Raw genomic sequence first — 19,678 nt, forward strand, 5'->3', positions numbered from 1 at the left:
TCTTTGTCATCCCAAGCTTTGGGAACAGAGAGGTACTTAGAACGTAGGTAATGGATTCCTTTCGGTTTATTGAGGTGAAATTCGCATGACATACAATTAGCCTTTTTAAAGTGAACAATTCAGTGGCATTTAGAGCATTCTCAATGTTGTGCAACCACTGCTTCTATTTTCAAAACTTTTCATCATGCTCTCCCTGAGTTTTTGTGCAGAATAAAAGAATCTGTAAGACATCGGCCCAGGGCCTGGCTCCTGGCAGGGGCTGAATGACTGCAGCCTGTGTTATCAGACTCTCTCTGGGTCTCTCTCAGAAACCTGGCAACATAGAAGGAGGAATTCTTTCCTAAATTCAGCACCTTGAGGAGACCAGGTTGAGGATATGTGAAGTATTCATGTCCCAATTCTTTTTTTGACGTTTCAAAATCGCTCTCTTCCAGGAAACTTTTCCCAAGAAATTCCTCTTATTCTCAAACAATCAGACACAGTGACCTACCGATGCCCCAGTACTGAATTACACTCTGTCGTGGAGCTTCTTGTTTTTTGAAGGAGTTTGTCTTTTCAGCCAGGCTGTGGCACGTGCAGCCTTGGAGGTACCACTGACTCAACGTTGTCGTGGGTACAAAACAGGTGCATAACAGGTATGTGTTGGATTATAGTGAGTGCTGGCCGGCCAGGTCCGTAATTCCAGCCACCACCTGGGGACCAGTGTTTTGCCCGTGTTTAAAATAGTAGGTTTGGTGACTGCAGGTATGCTCATTGGGTGCTGGGCTGGAGCCTGCCAGGTGCCGGTCTGGGCTCTGGTTGGCCATCACTTGGGCAGCTCTGGCTGAGCCAGAACCTGAAAGGCTCCAGCTCCCGCACCTGCGCTGGACAACAGATGCAAGGCGAGAGCTTCGACCAGGCTGACCCAAGAATAGAATGACTTTGGCCTTTATTTAAATTCGCTAATTACAGGAGCATAGGCCCCAGGCTCCAAGAAGTCGTGACTGTCCCTTTGGCTTCCTACATCACCCAGTGTCGAAGCAAGCGCTCTTCGTGTGGTGTCCAGGGGTGGCTGTGGTGGAGCGCTGGTGAGGAACATGGCTAGGAAATTTAGGATGAGCACCTGTACACGGCTGGGAGCCTAGAGGCCCATACTGTTCAGGCTCATTGGCAGATTTTCCCTCTGGCGACCTCGTATGGCTCTCCACACCATGACTGTGCCAACGCCAACTGCGAGGCCACCTCCTGCTGCTACTGGCACGGCCCAGGAGATCACCTGGGGGCCTGCTTCAGCCTGGTCTTGGAGTAGCCCGCTGTTCCTCAGGGTGTAGAGGTAAGGGCTCTCCTGTGGAGGAGGAGAGGTCAGGGGTTAAGGGCTTCTGAAAACCATCCATCTGCCCACCTTAGGCTGGCTTCGTCCCCATCCCAGGAACGGTACATTTTCACATTTCACAGTTCATCCCTGTGTGTAAAGCTCCTTCCTCTACGCTGTGCCCAGACTTGCCGAGTGAGGGTGGGTGTCTAGAGTGGTCAACACCCAGCTATACCCTCCTGTGGGTTTCTCTCCAGCATCTCCTTTCTTATCAATCTGACTTTGAAAGATTGGGAACTGATAGGTGACCAGCGGACAAGACTCCTGGGAGCTGCCAGGGCCCCCACCTATGTTTCCTCTGGGCCACCAATGGACAGCTATTCACATCCTCCTGCCCCAGGAGGGCTGGGGGAGCAGGCAAGGTCAGTGTGGAAGGACAGCTGGTTCTGTAGGAGATTAGAGAACTCAAGTGGAAAGGGCCAGGAGAGGAGGCATCTGGGCCTGCCTCCCAGGATTCTTCCCTTCCTCTCAGGGAACATTAACAGAGTGTCGGCTGTGTGGACCCCTGTGCTAGGAGCTGTGACAGTACCTGCGGGTCAGACATAACATCTCTCATTGTCCAGCCAGAAGATAAGATGCGCTCAGAAACAATCGCATCACAAAGGAGCCTGGGTCAGTGTCTTATGAGAGGTGTAAACAGAAAAGAGAGACCAACGCAGGTGTGTGTCTGGGGGCGGGAACAGTAGCCCAGAGAGGGCAACATCAGGGCCTTGAAGGCTGTGAAGATTTTCCATTGTCGGAGCTGGGGGATGAGCTCCAGGAGGAGCAGATGGCAGAAGTAAAAGCACAGACACGGGCAATGGTGGAGCTTGTCTGGGAAGCGGCTCCATTTTCCGGGAGCAGAGCGTGTGTCTAAGGTGATAGAGGAAGGTGAGCCTCCCTCTGGACTCTTCAGGGGGCAGTGGGATCCAGGGAAAGGTTTCAGGCAGCCTTGACAAGACTGGAGTCACTTTCCAGGGAGGCAGCTCCACGTCTGGCCATGATTTTAGAAAGGATAGAGAAGAGAGAGAGGAGACCTGGGCAGCAAGTTAGGGGCTTTGTCAGTGGCCCAGGTAAGGGCAGTAAAGGCCTGGAAAATGGCAGTGGTGGAAAGGGAGGAAGAGGATTGCAGGCTCCTGGAGCAGACAAGGAGTCTTATTTCTCTTTGCCTCCCAACCCCCAGGTCCTACTAGTGTGCCCGGCATGGGAGAGCTCCCTGACGAGTGGTTAAGACAGAGGATGTGTCGGACCCCTCAGGGGTCATGGGTGACTCGGGTTCTGGCCAGTGCTCACTCATCTGCCTCCCCTGAGTGCTCTTCCCCGTCCACTCGGACCTGTTGCTTTCTCTTTCCCCTCACTCATGGCTGCCTACACCCTGAGGAGATGAGAAGTGTCAGGGGCAATGAAGAGAGGTGACATCTGAGAATGGTGGCAGTGAATGAAGGTGTGTGATGATCAAGCCTCCCAGGCGACCTTATGCCTCCAGGTAGCTATGTTACACCTCCCCCTCCCAGGCATCTGTTCCACACTGGACAGGCGGGACCCTTACTCACAGGAGAGGGGCACTTGAGTTTGGTCCTGCTGTGGGTGAAGTTGTTGGCTGTTGTCTTATGGCCTACTGGTTCCAGCTGAAGAGAGAAAAAGGAAAGCTTGATTCCTTCCAAAGCTGGAGAGACCTCCCTGTTGGAGGAAATCTTGTACCACATTCCCTCCCTTTGCAAGGTTGACACCAGCAAAGAGGCAAGAACCACAGCAGACACCAGCAGCCCTGGGGCAGGCGTTGGGCCTGACTTCTGACTCACTGAGTGACAGATCAGAGTCTTTCAGAGCAGGGTGGGACCCTGAGTCTGTGTCCTGGATTTGTTGAGGAGGACACTGAGGACCAGGAGAGAATGACCGGCCCACTGGCCACAGCGAGTGTGTGGAAGGGCAGGGCCCAGAACCTCCATCTCTTGCTTCCCTTGTGGGTGGCTGGGACCACAGACACTTGCATTTTCAATTTTATAAAATGGTAAAACTCATATTTAGCAACTTCCTGAAGTGCGTGAGGATAGTCAATTTCAGGAAAACTTTGAAAACATATTGGTTACCATGACATTGTTACTACACTTGGCTTGTCAACCTTAAGAAATTGGAGTTTTCTCACTTGAGCTACTTTGTATGTTTTTCACATAGATAAAAAGGTTTACTTGAAACATTTCTGGGAGCAATTGTTGTTCAGAGAGGTTCTGCTTAATACTTTCGATCCTGGGGCCCTCTGAGAATGAGCTGGAAGCTGGTTCCCAATGATATTCCGGGAACCCAGGAACTAACTGGCACAGAGGAAGGTAATGATCATGTGGGTATGATGACAGCATCAGTTTCTCCCTTTCTACTGGTTCCTTGCTGTCAGCGCACAACCTACTCTCTCTCCCAACCTTTAACTGCTCTCCCCTTCAGCCCACATCCCCTCTAGCTCCCTTTGCCCATCACTCCTAACTCTAGGAGGAGTTGTTTGTAGTTACTGTTTGCACTTCTCAACCGCTCATTCTAATGCCCATTCCAATTCGTCTCCAGTCTCTGTCACTTGACTAAAGCTCTGGTCAGGGTCACCAATGACCTCCATGTTTCCAGATCCAATGGTCACTTTTTTTGCTTGCTTGACTTCGTCTTGCTTAACTTTTCAGCATCATTTGTCAAAGTGATTGCCCTCCTCAAAATACTCACTTCCCTTGGTTCCCTGGACACAGCACTCTTCTTGTTTCCCCCTCCCTCCCCACTCTCTCCTTCTCTGTCGCTGGAGTCACAAGATGGAATGAATGGCCCGGGGCTCGGGAGTTGGTCCCACCCTCCTTTCCACTCAGTCTTTCTCCAGGAGCTCTCATTAATCCCATGATTTTGAATACCGCCTCTATGCTAACGACCCCCAGGTTTTTTCCTACATCTCCATCCCTGACCTACTCTGAGCTCCAGACTCGCGTATTGAACAGCTTACTGGATACCTCTGGGTGGATGTGTGAAAGGCAGCTCACACTCACCACATCCGAAATAGAGCCTTTATTCCCCCCATCCCAAGCCTATTTCTCACTACCACCTCAATCATCCACCCATTTTACTCAACCCCAAACTAAGGAGTCATCCTTTATTCCTCTTTTACCTCGTCCATCAGCCAGTCTAAAACATATCCCAAACCTGACCACTTCTCTCCTTCTCCATGCCATCACCCTGGTCCCAGTCACCTTCATCTCTCACCTGGACTCCAGAAGCTCTTTCCAATTCCATCTTTGCTTCCTTCCTTCCATCTCCACACAGCAGCCAAAGGGGAAACCCGATCATATGGCTCCCCTTTGAAAGCCATCCAAGGACCTGGCGCCTGCTCTTGCCCACCTCTTTGACCTTGCTCACTTCCCTCCAGTCACACTGGCCTTTATGTTCCTGAGACACTTCAAGCTCATTCCTGACTCCAGGCCCACACAGGTCCTATTTCCTCTGCCTGGAACATTCTGGCCCTAGACCTCTGCATGCCTGGCAGCCTCTTGACATTCAGTTCTCAGTTCATGTGTCACTTCTTCAGTGAGGCCTCCTTCTCCCCCACCACTACTCTCTTTCACATCACCTGCTTTATTATTTTCTTTTTTTGGTGAGGAAGATTCGCCCTGAGCTAACATCCATTGCCTATCTTCCTCTTGTTTTGCTTGAGGAAGACTAGCCCTGAGCTAACATCCTTGCCAATCCTCCTCTACTCTGCATGTGGGATGCCTCCACAGCATGGCCAATGAGTGGGGTAGGTCCACACCTGGGATCTGAACCTGTGAACCTGGGCTGGTAAAGCGGAGTGTATGGAACCTTAACCATTCGGCCATGGGGTCAGCCCCTCTTTTATTGTTTTTAAGCCCTGAATGTGGTCAGAAATTACCTTGTTGATTTTTTTTTCCTGTCTTTTCTCTCCTAGACTAGAAGTCCCATGAGAGCACGGATGTCTTGTCCCTAGCACCTGGAACAGCACCCACCACACAGTGGTGCTCAAGGAATAGTTGAGTGAGTGGATGGATGAACCTCAGTCATGGACGCCTGAATGGAGAAGCTCAGGGGGAGGGGCACGGGGCTAGCCACAGGAAGTGGAGTGGTTTTTCCTAGAACCCACCTTTCCTAAGGCAGACACGCCAACGATGTGGCAAATGACAAGACTAGGACAGGATGAGTGCCAAGGGTTCAGGTGGGCCTCTAGCCTACTCTGGGGATTCAGAGAAGACGTCCTGTGGGAGCTGGCACCTTTGAGTGTTGAGGTGGATAAGAGTGAGCCAGGAGAGGAAGGTCGGAAGGGCAGTCCAAGATGAGAGGATGAGCAAGAGCAGATGCACAGAGGCATGAGACAGCACAGGCGGCGCAGGGAACTTCAGTCCTTACTAGATTTCCAAGCGCAAATCAGAGGGTGGTGGGAGCGGCTGCCAGAGAGGTTAACTAGGGCCAAGTTCCAGAAGGCCTGGCGTGCTGTGCTAAGGGGCCTCCCTTTCTTCTCCAGGGAAGGGCGGGCCTTGGGAGTTTGAAGGCAGGAGTGTGACTTGGTCAGATTTTCATTTATACAGACCACTGTGGTGAAGAGATCTAAGGCAGCAGTCTGCAAACCCTGAGCAATAATATCAGCTGGGGAGCTTTTACAAGTCCTGAACCCTGGTGCTACCCCAGACTAGGTCAGAATTTCTGGGGATGAGACTCAGGCACTGATGTTTCTGTTTTCTGTGTTTTTTTTTTTTAAGTAAACTTTTTATGGAAACTGATGTACATAGAGAAACAAGTACAAATCATAAGTGAACAGCCGGTGGATTGTGATAACGTGAGCATACCCCTGTAACAACATCCAGACTGAGGAATAGAATATTACAGCACTCAGAAGCCCCCGGCTACCCTCTTCCCGTACAATCCACTCCCCAACTTGACTATTTATTAATTTGCTTAGTTTTGAAATTTATGTGTAACTTCATGTTGTTGAAGTTTGTTTATTCTCATTGCTGTAAGGTACTTCATTGTAAGAATGTGCCACAGTTTATTTATCCATTCTACTCTTGGTGGACATTCGGTGACTTTCCTGTTTGGGGATTATGAATAGTCTGCTATGAGAATTGTTGTATGTATCTTTTAGTGACCAGTGTGTACCTTTCCGTTGGGGATATATCAAGGAGCGGAATTCCTGGGTCACAGGGAATACATGTGTTCAGCTTTGGTGGCTATGCCAGAGTTTTTCAAAGTGATTGTAGGCACTAATTGTTTTTGAAAGTCCTTAGATGATTCTACGACACAGCCAGAGTTGAGAATTGCTATTCTAATGGCTGTCAACCTGGGGAGAGGGACACCAATCAGGATAATGTTGTCACCCAGCACCTGTTATGCAAATGTTAGCTGAGAGTGGGATTTTGACAGGAGGGAGCAAGCAAGCAGTGGAGGAATAGTTATCAGAAGAAGGAAGGAAGAATTTTATAAGAAGACAAAAGAAGAAAAAGGAAGAAAAAAAAATTCCCTAATGCTGCCGGTGTGTCTGGCTTTGGTTTTGCAAGTGTCTGGAGGAGGAGGCGTAATCTGTTTGCGGAGGAGGGGCAGAAGATGAAACGGTTTAAAGTGCGTCTGTTGCCGCGGTAGGGTACCCTGGGAGTGTCAGCTGAAGGCTGCAGACACTATGTCATGGGACTCTAATTATGAGACATGAATTCACTGGTTATATATGTGCTTCTCAGGGAGGGAGCAGGGAGGCAGGGTGCTGCTGTGACCAGGACACTAGGGGGTTAGACCAGGGTTCTAACACCTGCTGTGACACTAACTGGCTGTGTGATCCTGGGCAAACTGCTTCATGTCTCTGTGTTTTAGTTACAGAGCATTCTGGCTAGATGACTTCTAAGATCTTTTCTAGTTCTAACGGCCTATTATTTTACGTCACTCTAGGGGTGAGATTCCAGTAAGATGATGATCCCAAAATTTGGCATGATGCAACAGCTTTATATCTGAGATGGTTCTGGATGAAAACACTGGACTACATAATTATTTCCCCAAATTAAATAGCATAGGATAAGACTCTCTTAGATGATTTGTTTTGTTTTGTTTTTGTTGTTGTCTTTAAATTCGGGGTATGGCTGAGACAACGGCTGGGGGAGCCACGGACAGTCTCGTAGTGTTACCGATACGGCTCCATGGCAGTGTTCACCTTTTATTTTCAGATCTAAACCCCTCCCACTTGCCTTTATGTATAAAAGCCTCTCACCTGGGTCAATGGGGAGAACTACTGAGTTACTTTGGGAGAGAAGGCCAGAATCACATTAGTTCATGCGGAAAGAGACCAACAGGCCCTGTTGTGTTCATGTCATCAATACGGCCGTCAAACCCCAGGAGACTCCTGGAAGATCCTGGCATTGAGGCAGGCTTGGAATGCCACTAGAAGGAAGATCATACCTGATGGAAACGCTGGGAGGGAAAGGTTAAGGGCTTAGCGTTCCTGGCCCTTCTTGGAATGGGTGGAGTCCCCTGAGGTCTCTGGGGACAAGTGGGACTGTGCACAGATACCCATTCTTTGGGGGGATTTTGAAAGGAATGAAGTCACATGACTCGGCTACTGAAGGACAACTGGACTTCAAAACAAAAATTTACAAAGGAAACAACCGCTCTCAAGAATTATGAAGTGCAAAATTTGATTTAAAAAATTACTGTGGAGGTTGGGTGGGAGGGAATGCAAAGATTTTGACTGGAATTCAGAGTCCCGGGCTGAGGGAATTTGACAAAAGTTTTAGGAGTGGGCAGAATGTGATGTCAACAGGAGGAAACCACCAGAAAAACAAAATTAGAAGAAGGCTGAGTCTGCAATTAAAGGGGCCAAGGATAAAACCTGCTTACATGCTGTTCTGGGACAAAGAGGTTGCTAGAGAGGAGGAGGTAGTGTAGCTAAGGAGAGAGTCAATATTGTGAGTCAGCCGAGTAAGATACCGGACACGCTGGATGAGTTGACAGATTGGGAATATTTGCACAGTGGTGGTTGGCAGAGACACAGCAGGCCTGAAACCGCAATAAAAGGAGCAGGAGTGTAGGTTGTTTAGTCACTGTGGGAGAAATAAGGGAACACACAGGTTGGGGTGGGGACTGGTTACCTGCTGAGCCTAGATCAAGAGAAGGCATTGGATCAGAAAGGCATTTAGTTGCTCTCCGAAAGAGAATACAGCTATTGGGGTTACCGGTTGAGCTCTGCTCCAACGTAGCTGATTGTCCAGTCATAAAGGACAGAGGCGAGGCACAAGGCCAGGTGTCCTGTGTGTTCGTTTCATAAGGTCCCCTTTCCCCTCATCAGAAAGGACTGGAATAGGTGGCAGCCTGGGAAACAGGCTGGGTGGTTCTTTTCTTTTTGATGCTTAAAGAAATAATAGATGGGAAATTGTTGAAACTGGAGTAATGGGGCTGACATTTGTTGAATGCTAATTATTGTGCCGGGTAGTATGCACACATTATCTCAATTTTCTGAGATCTGTGTCAATTTCATTGTTTTTACAGATGTTGATAGAGAGCGCCAGAGAGTTCATTTGCCCAAAGTTACGTAGTAAGGGACTGCAGCTGATGTTTTCATTTAGTTTATCTGATTAAAGTTATCCCCCACCGTATGGGGGTATTACCAAAAGAATTGAATCTGTCAGGGCAAATAAGTTGTGCTGTTATTTTGAGCTTTGGGGAGAAAGGAGCTATGTCAGCCAGTAGGTTTTTCTTTGTGGGAAATAATATCTTTGGGTTGGCTCCTTGGCCCTCAGGCACTCACCATGTTGTTCCACAGAGCGATGGCCATCTCAGCATGACCACGTTCTGAGAAGTGGAAACAGTCCTCCGAGAAGAAGGTGAGGTCAGTGTCTCCTCTCTGTGACCAAAGGCAAGGGGGTTATCTTTCTGGGCAAAGGGAATGGCTGCCTGGCCCCCACATCCCTGAAGATACCCTGGGCATTTCTCCATTTGTCCTTTCAACTCTACTGCCCAACTGGCTTGGATATTGCAATTTTGGAATTTTTTTTTAAAACAGACATGAATTATAGCTACCCGCAGTCCATCCTTTTCCTTCAGCATCCCTTCCCCAATAGTTGAAAAAGAATAATATTTTTAGGAAACTTTCCATTCTATCCCAATCCACCAAATGGCAGGGCCATGCCTGGGGAGCTTGGTCGCTATCGGTTTTCTCCTTATCTTTCCAAATTCCAATCATACCACAAAATAAAAAGAGGAAAAGCAGAAAAAGCAACCCCTTGGGAGCCCTCTCAGAGAGAGACGGTCAAAAAAAGCCCATGTAGAGAAGGAAATACATTGCCTAAGAATGACCTTTACACACGTGCCTCCCAGAACTGCCCACAGCTTACCTCGCTCAAGGGGACAAGAGTGTTCTGGAAGAAGGGCTGCACGACCACCGCGAAGTCCTCACGCTGCAGGTACTGGTGCTGGTAGGAGAACCTGGAAATGCCACTCTGGGGGTGAGGAGAGAGGCTGCTCAAACCTCTGGCAAGGCTGGACAGACAGCTTCTAGTCCTGCTGTTTTGGGGTGGATGTGCTAGGGCCAAACCACCCCAGACAAAGGCGACCTAAAGGGGCTACTCTAGTGCACACGTTTAGTCTGCACCCATGCATGACACCACCCGGTTCCATTCTGACATCTCTGTAAGACCAGACTGCTTGGGCCAAAGGCCGCCTCTGCTCCCACTGCACGAAGAGGTAAATTAGAACGCAGGGCTCCACTTCCAGCTCAAATGGGGAGCATCTCAACCTCAGCTCCCCTAAATGCCCATGAACTTGGGGATGAGTGTCTATGGTGGTTGGATTTACGGAGTCCCAAAATGCGGACCGTAAAAGGGATAGACAAGATGTGCTTATCCTCAAGGAGCTTATAATCAATCTGGGAAAATGAGACAAGATGTGAAAAACGTGAGAACCAGTGAAGCGCGGGAAGTTTAGTCGGGCGGAGCTTCTTAGAAGAGGGAAGACGACGTGCCCTGTGCATGAGATGGATAAGCTACAGAAGAGCTCAGGGTGGGCATGTCAAGGGAGGGGGCAGCAGGAGCAGAGATGGACCTGAGAAGGAGTGTGCTGGGGAAGCAGACACGAGAGGGTGAGGATAATTTGGGGTAGAGGTAAGTAGGGTGGGGCTAGGCCTTCTGTTCTGAAGGCTGGAGGGGACAAACTGGGCAGCGGACACTTCCCTCCCTCCACTGGGTGAGGGGGTATCTGGAACCATGGTTCTGCGGGACGGGTGGTGTCCACCACATGGAATCTACTCTGGGAACCAAGTCCTGCTCACCTGCTCACGCTGACCCTAGGCTGGGAGGTGGGGATTCTCCCAGCTTCCCCTCAGATTTCTCACTTGCCGCCCCCTCCCAGCCTTGGTGTTTGATACGCTTGGATAAATATTTCATGGGCAGTGATCTGTCTTTAGGGAGTGGCCTTCTTTCAGCTAAAGCCCTGCTCTGGGAGTAACAAGGACTCCCAGCTGGGACAGGAAGAAGAGGGGTGCAGGTTCACCTGGAAGTTCCAGTTCACTTTCTTCAGTTCTTGCATCTCTGAGGAGTTGTCCTGGGAGCGTCTGAGGCAAGTGCAGTTGCTCCTATGAGACAAGGAATCCTATGTAGGGGCTCCCCGGGGCGGCCTAGCTCAGTGCCCCAAGGAGGCTGATCACCCCTCTTCCCATCCCCTGCCAGGCCTGGACCCAGTGCTGCCTGATGTGGGAGGGCGGTAAGACACAGGTGCCTCCACCACACAGCCTTGGGTGACTCTTGGACCCAGGTCACAGACTCATAACTCGGCATAAGGTCCAACAGGTGCTTGTTGAGAGAAAAGGTGGAAGAGTTGGCGCCCGATGCCCAGGTCTCCTTGTGGACAGGCTGCCTATTCCCCTTCCCAAGCTAGTGGCTCCTGGAGTTTCTCCAGGGAAGGGATGGGAAGGGTGGAGTTTGGGGAAGGCTGCCACGATGGCCCAGTCTATCCTCATGTTCCTAAGGCCTTCCCATCTCTACCTCCAGCTGCTTAGGACTCTCCCTCAGGGCTCCAGAGTGGAGAGTTTCTTGGCAAGCTGGGGAAGGTCAACCAGCGTGAGATACCCTGATAAGGTGGAATGCAAGACCGGCCGACTCTGCAGGAGCCATTTCTATTCCCCAGCCAGTGGCTGCTCCACCTGGGAACCAGGTTCCTAGCAGAATGGCAACCTCCTGGTCACCTTCCCAGCAAATCCATTAACTCCTCAGCCCACTGCAGAATCTCCTCCCCCATAGCAGCCGCAGGAATTCTGGGTGACCCTCTGGCCTCAGAAGATGGCAACTTCCCGCCAGGGTCATGGCTGAGCTTTAATAAATTCCAGTCCCCAGCAGGAATTCTCAGATTGCACATCAGTACCTTAGCTCCAAGACTGGCTTTCAAGGAGAGTCCTATCAAGGATGTTATAAAAGCTATTTCCTGCGAGCCTACCCACTGGGGCCAGGCACCTCACATGCATTTTCTCTAGACCTCACACTTTCTTTGCAAGGAGGTATTACAGGTGAGGAGTAAGAGGCCCAGAGAGGTTATGTGGTTTGTGCAAGGTCCCACAGCTCCTAAGCTCATTGCACTTTGCTGCTTCTCAAACATGGAATAACTCGCTAAAGTTGGAGTTTGGAATCATAGACAACGTCAGGGAATCTTAAGGATCATTCAGTCTGTCCCATTTTATGGAAAAGCAAATTGGGGTCCAGAGAAATGAAGTGACTTGCATACAGAGGCATTCAATAATATAGAGGCATTTCCAAGTGGTTTTCCAAGCCCCTGGCCAGCTGCTGATGTCCAGCCCTCCTGACTGGTTCTGCCTGTGTCCGTCTCATCTGTTGGTGTCTGTGAGCCCTGTTCTCCCCAGCTGACCTCACCCCGGGACTGTGACCGCCAACTTACTGAGCTCCCAGTGACATGTAGCATTTCCCGCCTTGGCTCTGGTACAGGCCAGCCAGCTCCATGACCTTCACCACATTGACGAAAGCCCTTGGAAGCTGTGGGGAGCAGAGGGTGGGCTTCATTAGTTCCCAGCCAGTTGAGGGGGCGAACTGGCGCCTGCTGGAAGGAGCCTAGGGGATCATCTGCAGTGCAAATCCTCCCTCCCCAATTTTATCAATAGAGAAACTGAGTCCCAGAGGAGGGACGTGACTTGTATTATCTCACTGAATCTTCTTTCTCGCCCCCACTTTATAGATTGGGGAACAGACATGGAGAAGTCACATTGCTGGTAAGCCACAGTGCCGGGCTGCAAACCAGGCCAACTGGCTCTAGAGGCAAGCTCTTTGCCACCACTTAGAATTTCCCCCGCCGAGGAGCTCAGCAGCTGCCTCCACCCCATCCGGGTGCCCGCTGGCAGCGGGGCTCTGCTTGGCGTACATCTCACTGAATACAACTTGCCTAGATGCACCTGGAGAGGCACCTCCAGTGAGGGCGCAGACAGGCAGGTTGCTGGCAGGAAATGAGACCCAAGGACATGCAGCCGCTCTTTCCTACCTCATAGAGGATGTCCAGAGCCTGCTGGATGTGCTGAACATATTCCCCAGCTGAGTAGGCCTCCTGTGAAGAAAGAAGGGGGCTTTCCACACGCCCTGAGTTCCACTCTGTGAGGAGGACAAGAGTGGTCCAGTACCCAGCACAGGAGGGCCCTAGGGACTGGGATGGTGGCAGAGTGGGTACAGGGGCTTCGGTGGCACTGGATGTGCTGGGAAGCCCAGCCCTTGTTGCTGGTTGACATAGAGTCTTTGTAAGAAGTCATCCCTTGAGCCCTCCCTAGACAGCATGAGCAACCCCCGCCACAGCCCGCTCCACCGTCTCTCGAACCCAGAGGGATGCTGACAATGCTGGGCCCCACCACTTCTCCAGTCTAATCCATCACCGGCCTCAGCCTTCTTCACCCCCAATGGTGCCCCTGGGGACCATGCTGTCTCTTTCCTCGGGGCTTTGGCCCATGCCGGCCCCACCGCCTCCCTCTAACTGCCATCCCTTGTGACTCAGCTTGGGGGTCTCCTCCTCAGATCCATCTCCCGAGTGGAAGCTGCTTTAGCCCCTCCGAAACTGTGGCCTGAGTTAATCCTGGTTGTGACCTTCAGGTCCTTTTCACAGAAAGATGCTCTCAGGAGTGTAAACCTGACTGTTCGCATGAGGACAGATATTCGGTAGCAAGTAGGGGCATTTCCTGCACCAAGTGTCCACAGGTGGTTCTGGGGTCACTTTTGGCTTCCAGGCACTCCTGGAGTTCAGGACACAGTGACACTTAAATCCCCACGGGGTTTGGTGACTTCTGCCTCTGGAGTCTGGGCAGTAAGGGAGAGAACCCCTGTGCAGTGGAGGGTAATTCTCATCAGGAGAATTGGTTGGTTCTCTGAGCCACGAGGAGTGACGGATGCCTTCTCCCCTGCCTGTGACTGTCAGACATTCTACCTCCACCTCTGAGTCGGGGCAGCTGCCTTTTTCTGGCCAAATGAAACACAGGATGTCCCCAACTTAGAACAAGATGTATTCCAAACGTTACAACTTCCAAAGTTTGTAAGTCTGGACATATTGCCCCCTAGAAATGACGTTAGGAATGGGTTGGAGTCCCAGGCTGGCTGGCTGAGGATGGTTGACTGGTGGATGCCCCTGAATGGCTGCAAGCCATACTGTTGGGACCAGCTCACTTTTACCCAACCCCCTTTATGAACCTGTTTCAGCATCCCCCTGTGCACCCTCCCTCCCCCTGAAAAGCAGGGGCAGGGACTCCAAGCACCAGTCACCCATCTGGATACCAGACTGCACTGCTCTCCCAGGGGCCACTCAACAGTGGGAAAGGCCAGGTCTCACCTGGTGGGTGTGACCCTGGGGCTGCCTGGGAGAACAGGCCAGTGTGACTCCCCTGAGGGACATTAGGCCTCTGGGCATGGACAATGACAGAGGTCAGTCACTCCTTTCTCAGGTTCCCAATGGGGTTGTCAGGCCTACCGGATTCTCGCAGTAATGACACAAGTCGCTGCTCCCGATGAAGAGTGTGATCAGCTTCCAGTCTTTCTCTAGGTTGATTTCCTGAGGGGACAGAAGACCCTGAGTTCAGGCATCACTAGGGCGCAAACGCAGGTGATGCTCACCAGACCACACAGCCCCCCAAGCGCCTTCCGCGTCTGGACCACAATGGAGAGAAGATGCCAGTGGAGCCTCCTTGCCCTCACCTTGGTGCTGGAGCAAGGGGCTCCACAGAGAATCCGTGTGTGTGTGTGTGTACATGTGTGTGGCTGCTCACACAGTGCGGAGGACTATTTTCCCTTCGAAATCCTCCTAGGAGAGCTGCAGCCTATACTGAAGTAGAGTGTGGTAACACACCCCTGAAATGTGATCTACAGGCCTTCAAAGGAGCCGAGGGCAAAAGATGCATCTACATAGAAGTGAAAGCCCAGAGCTGCCTCTTAGGGGAGCTCTTCAGGTCTGGGACAGTGCGGGGGAACAGGGAGGGGCCTGGAGGAAGAGCCCTGAGTGGACTGAGAGGTGGGTCGGGGCTGGGGGGCCCTCGGAGGAGCCCGCTTTCCCCTCAGCCACCACCATAATAGGAGTCCTGCCAGGAGCAGAATTCCAAGGTGTAAGCGTAGAGCGTTAAAAAAAAAAGTGCAAGTGAGAAGGGTTAGAGGGGCCGGTGAGTGGGAAGGAGGAAGGATTGGAATGAGAAACCTGTGTTTAGTAGCCAGCATTTACATAATAGGGCTCCAAGAAGCCAACTCTTGGGTAAAGTGGGAAACTGCCAGAGGCCAAGGCCAGCATCTCTGCCAACACCCCTCGGTGGTCTCTCCCTCCTGCGGCTGGCCCTCGGGGCAAGCATACGGGAACTAGGGTCAGGGGGCAGCAAAGAGGGCATCTTTGTGGTAAGACCTGCTTCTTGTGGCTCATTTGGGCTCTCCTAAGGACAAGCCAAGAGCAGGAGCTGCTGAGGTGCACAGGGGCCTCTTTTGGGGCCGCTGCACCCACCCCAGCTGGAGACCCAGCTCCTTTCAGGGTGGCCCGGGGTCCTGTACTCACAGGACTGTTTTTCATTCTCTCCACCAGGTCCCGGGCCTGGGCCGGCATGTCCCTAGGCAGAGGGATGAGAAGGGACGTTAGAGCTGGCTCAGGAGCAAGGGCTCAAGCTGTAGGATGTTGGCCTGGCAAGCAGGTGCTTCAGGAAGAAAAATATCAAAAAGTTTATTCCTTCAGAGTGTATTGGAAGGCTTTTGATTCTCAAGAAATCCCAACCTAGTAATAAGGAGCTGCTGTGGACCTCAGAGCCACATGGATCCAGACCCTGGCAGGGGCTCGTCCAGCCACCTGCTTCTGCAGCCCATCCTCTGGCCACTTGGGGTGGGATCTGCTCGACCTTCCCACCAGGGATGTGCCCTTATACCTCATCCAGCTCTTTGATTGCAAGCTGAGCCTGCTCAGCTCTTATTTGGCTTCCAGTTTTAAAAATAACCTTTTGTATACTTGACAAAAGTCATAGCCCTAAATTATCCCTCAGCTTTCTTCTTTCCAGACTTCCTGACTCCTCTGACCTTTACTTCTAAGTCCCACTCTCTGTTTCTTTAATCCTTTTGCTTTTCTTCTCTGTGGTTACTTTGGATTTCCACACCCTTCCCCATCTTCTCACTTTTTTCCCCTCCCAACAAAACAGGATGGGGAGACAAATATGGACAGGCTTAGTTCTCCCTTCATCTCCCAGATTCCTGCTGTGAATAAGGAAATGAACACTCTGGAGAAGAGTTGTGTGTCAATGGAATACTACTCAGCAATAAAAAGGAATGAGCAATTGATACAGGCAACAACACAGATGTATCTCAAAATAATTTTGCTGAGTGAAAGAAGCTAGACGAGGAAAGAGTAAATAGTCTATGATCCCATTTATATAAATATCTAGAAAGTTAAAACCAAACTACAGTGACAGAAAGCGGGTCAGTGGTTGCCTTGGGCCCAGGGAGTGGTGTAGAGACAGGAAGGGGCCGGAGGGAGAGACTGGTTACAAAGGGGCACAGGGAAACTTGTGGGTGTGATGTTTATAATCTTGACTGTGGTGATGATTTCACAAGCATATGCATGTGTCAAACCTATCAAATTATACACTTTTCATATGTGCACTATATTGCAAGTCAATTATACCTCAAAAAAGTATGTTTTTTTTAAAAAAAGCTGTGTATATGAGAATTTATGTCAGCAAAAGGATTCAGCCGTGGAGTCTTCTGTGGAAGAAGTTATAAAAGCAGTAACTGGTACAGGATGGGCATTTTAAATCTTTGTATGCCCATGACGAGCTGGGCACGTGGTCAAGCACACATAGTACCATCTTTGCCCTTGGTTCTCATTTACACACCAGGATTGTACCCCGTACACTATTGCTATTGATGGGTATATGAGAAAGCTAGAAGGAAAGCCTGTCCCCATTAAAGGCCACCACAGAAGTGCCTATAACGTTTTAATAGGTTTACTGTGTGACTAGGGGAATTCATGGGTGAGAAGCCCTCATGAGTACCGGGGAAGCTGGGAATGTCCACTTCCTCCCCTCTTCCCAGCCAGGTTCTTCCCACCCTTCAGGCTCAGAGCAAGTCCTATCTTCCTCAGGAGCCTTCTCTCCAAGTCATTTATCCACACCTCCGTCATTTCCTTTTCTAGTCCTGGTGCGAAGAGCTCTGCTCTGGGAGTTATGGGACCGGGGTTCTCCTTTCAGCTCTGCTACTAACTTGCTGTGTGAACTCACCCAAGTTACCAAAGCCTGCTAGGGTTGGATTTTTTCATCTTTTAAATGGAGAGTTTGGGCTGGATGATTTCTGGAGTCCCTTCCAGGTCTGCGTCTGTATTTGGACTGCCCAGTCTACACTTCACGCTTTTCTGTTCTCTCAGTTGTAGTCCAAGGTACAAAATCATTTCAGTCTACAATATTGCCATATGCAACACTGTTTTTTTTCCTAAAAGTTATATCCTGTTTGTTTAGTCTCCTTTCCCCTAGCATGGGACATCAGTAAGCTCTTTGTCTGGCTAAGGCAGGGAGTGCACCTTTTGATTCTTTAGTATCTTTTAGTAATAACACCTTGGGGTTCAGACCTTGGCAAGTGTTCAGTGAATTCTTGCTTAATGATTGATGGAAGGTAAATTAGATGTTGAATAAAACTTTGAAACGAATAATGGCAAACTTCTTTTTTTGCAAACACATTATATACTGTACTAAGTGCTTTCCATGGATTATGTCATTTAACCCTTACGACAACCCTGAGAAGTAGGCACTATTATTATCCCCATTCAGAGATGACAAAACTAAGACTCAGAGGTGCTAAGTGACTTGCCCAAGGTCACACAGCTAGCAAGTCTGGGAGCTGGGATCTGGACACAGATGGTCTGACCCCGGGCCTCATTATCTTCGTTGTTCTGCTGTGGTTTTATATTTCTCTTTAGGTGAACTCATCCTTACCCACACCGTACTAAAAGATAGAGTACAGATGAAGGAGTCAGAAGACAATTCTCCCACCTTGCTTACTTAAGTCAATGGCTGACTCTCCTTTCCCTGGCACCGGACATCAGAGACACCAACAAGAAGCTGCAGGTCTCAGCTACTTCCCCTGCCACTGATTCTGGTGGAAGCACCGAGCAACAGTAAAATAGAAGAGACAGCAAGAGAAGCAAAGCAAAGCAAGAAAGGGGAGAGGAGCTTGAATGTCAACAGACTAAGGAATCAACTCCCGGTTAATGAAGTCTGGGCTGTGAAATAATAATAAAACCATGATGATTACAATAATAATAATAATATTAATGGTAAGAACAGCAATTAGGTGTTGATACTACGCCCCCATGAAGCCGTTTTTTGCAGAAAAAATAGGTTCTTCCTGCTTATGACGTTGAGGAACTGACATTGCTTCCTGTGGCTCAGAGACTCCAGCGGAGCTGAGGGCCGGGTTACCGCGTCTGAAAGACCGCTCCCTGTAAACAAAGTGAGTCAAGCCGGTGTCGTTTCCCTGGTGATGTGAGCACAGCAATCCTTCTACAAAGCAGATACCCAGCACGCTCTGTGCTGAAAATCAATGAACGCCGTCAGGCATTTCAGCTTTAATTATCTGGGTTGTTGTCAACAACAGAAATCCAAGTGAAAACAAACAACCGCCAGGCTGTTTCAGGGGCCCTAACATCTAACTCCCTAGTGTCAAAATAGCTTTTTCAGAGTCAAGGACTCGATGTTCCAAGGCGAGGGGGAGAGAGGAAGGGCAGCCCTCTGCAGGGTCATGCCCTGAGTTCTCCTCCGGTGCTGAGAACCGCCCTGCACGATTGACCCCCTGGGCAGGGAGGTCGAGCTGAGGTCAGCAGGACGGCACCCGCAGCCTGGGGAGGACGTGCTTCCTGTCAAGCCACCTCAAGTGCTCCCTCCTGCTGCCCCAGAGAAGCAGTAACAGCTCGGTGGGCAGAGTGAAGGCTCTGATTCAGCCTGGTCTGAGGCTGGCTCCGCTGATAACTTGTTCTAATAACCTTAGGCCATTTAGGAAGTTGTCCAGCCTCAGGGCCTTCGTGCTAGTACCCATCTTGGAGGGCATGAGGATTCCATGAGATAATCTATGTAAGGGGTCGCCCAGGTCAGGCATGCACAAGTGCTCCATGCACAGCAGCTATTATTGCCCATGGCGGGCCAGGCTCCCAGACACCATGCTTCTCTCCTCCTCCTGTGTCCCACCCTGACCTCTCAGCCTTGCCTTCCACTCTCCCTCCCATATCCAGGTCAACTCACCGAGCTCTGGCCCCTTCCACTGCTACATTCAGTCCTGCCGTCTCCTCCTGTGTGCCGGTGGAGAACCCGAGGATGTGAGGGTTGAACTTCTTTAGAATGTCTTTTAAGAGAGAGGAAGCAGGGAACAGAGGTGAGAGGGAGATGGGCATGCAGTGTTGGGGCACAAGTGTGGGGCTGGGTGGTTCTGGGTCTCCAGGGCTGGCTGACTTCCCTCCTTGCAGATAACCTTCTCTTCCCTCACTCAGGGGAAGGCCCTGGCCTCAGCAAGGGGTTGTTATGGCCATAGTGATGGTGCTTCTCTGTGTTGCTACTTACTGGGCAGTGTGGTGTGGGTCTCCAAGATTCCATCCCCTCCAATGCTGGGGAAGAGAAAGTATATTTGTTAAGATCACCCTGACCTGCTGCTTCACATATCGTCATATTTATGAGTCACCACCAGAGAGTCTGCCCTGGTGAATCATTCCTATCACCCTTAGGACTGACATGAGCGTCAGGAGTCTCCTTGCATCTCAGCACTGGGGCCTGGGGATCCAGCCTTGTCTCTGAAGGAGTGACCCAGGAAACACACAACTTGTGCCTCTTCAGGGCAGTGTCATCAATTCAAACTGAGTGGAGAG

General features: G+C 50.4%; 1 protein-coding gene and 1 long non-coding RNA gene across 3 annotated transcripts in view; one reads left to right on the top strand and one right to left on the bottom strand.

The window, feature by feature from the left end:
- The first annotated feature begins 434 nt into the window (after positions 1-434).
- Positions 435-7,380, top strand: LOC103549428 (uncharacterized). 2 transcript variants are annotated; one of them, XR_011526152.1, is made up of 6 exons: positions 435-1,312; positions 1,824-1,963; positions 2,514-2,774; positions 3,506-3,657; positions 5,262-5,347; positions 7,244-7,380. It is a non-coding gene; the product is annotated as an uncharacterized lncRNA (long non-coding RNA). The 2 variants fall into 2 exon arrangements; XR_011526153.1 differs by lacking the exon at positions 435-1,312 and having other exon boundaries at positions 2,514-2,816.
- The window catches only part of PLB1 (phospholipase B1), a 126,983-nt gene continuing 108,216 nt past the window's right edge, over positions 912-19,678 (bottom strand). Inside the window, exons 49-59 of the mRNA XM_008517767.2 lie at positions 19,377-19,420; positions 19,062-19,161; positions 15,347-15,398; positions 14,285-14,365; positions 12,821-12,883; positions 12,227-12,321; positions 10,832-10,913; positions 9,679-9,783; positions 9,093-9,188; positions 2,884-2,958; positions 912-1,324 (exon numbers count right to left, since the gene is read on the bottom strand). Coding sequence (XP_008515989.2) covers positions 1,121-1,324; positions 2,884-2,958; positions 9,093-9,188; positions 9,679-9,783; positions 10,832-10,913; positions 12,227-12,321; positions 12,821-12,883; positions 14,285-14,365; positions 15,347-15,398; positions 19,062-19,161; positions 19,377-19,420 — 997 coding nt within the window. The 3' untranslated portion in view covers positions 912-1,120. The remainder of the gene's footprint in view (positions 1,325-2,883; positions 2,959-9,092; positions 9,189-9,678; positions 9,784-10,831; positions 10,914-12,226; positions 12,322-12,820; positions 12,884-14,284; positions 14,366-15,346; positions 15,399-19,061; positions 19,162-19,376; positions 19,421-19,678) is intronic.

The sequence above is a fragment of the Equus przewalskii genome, chromosome 14 (assembly GCF_037783145.1).
Source record: "Equus przewalskii isolate Varuska chromosome 14, EquPr2, whole genome shotgun sequence".
Lineage (NCBI taxonomy): Eukaryota > Metazoa > Chordata > Mammalia > Perissodactyla > Equidae > Equus > Equus przewalskii.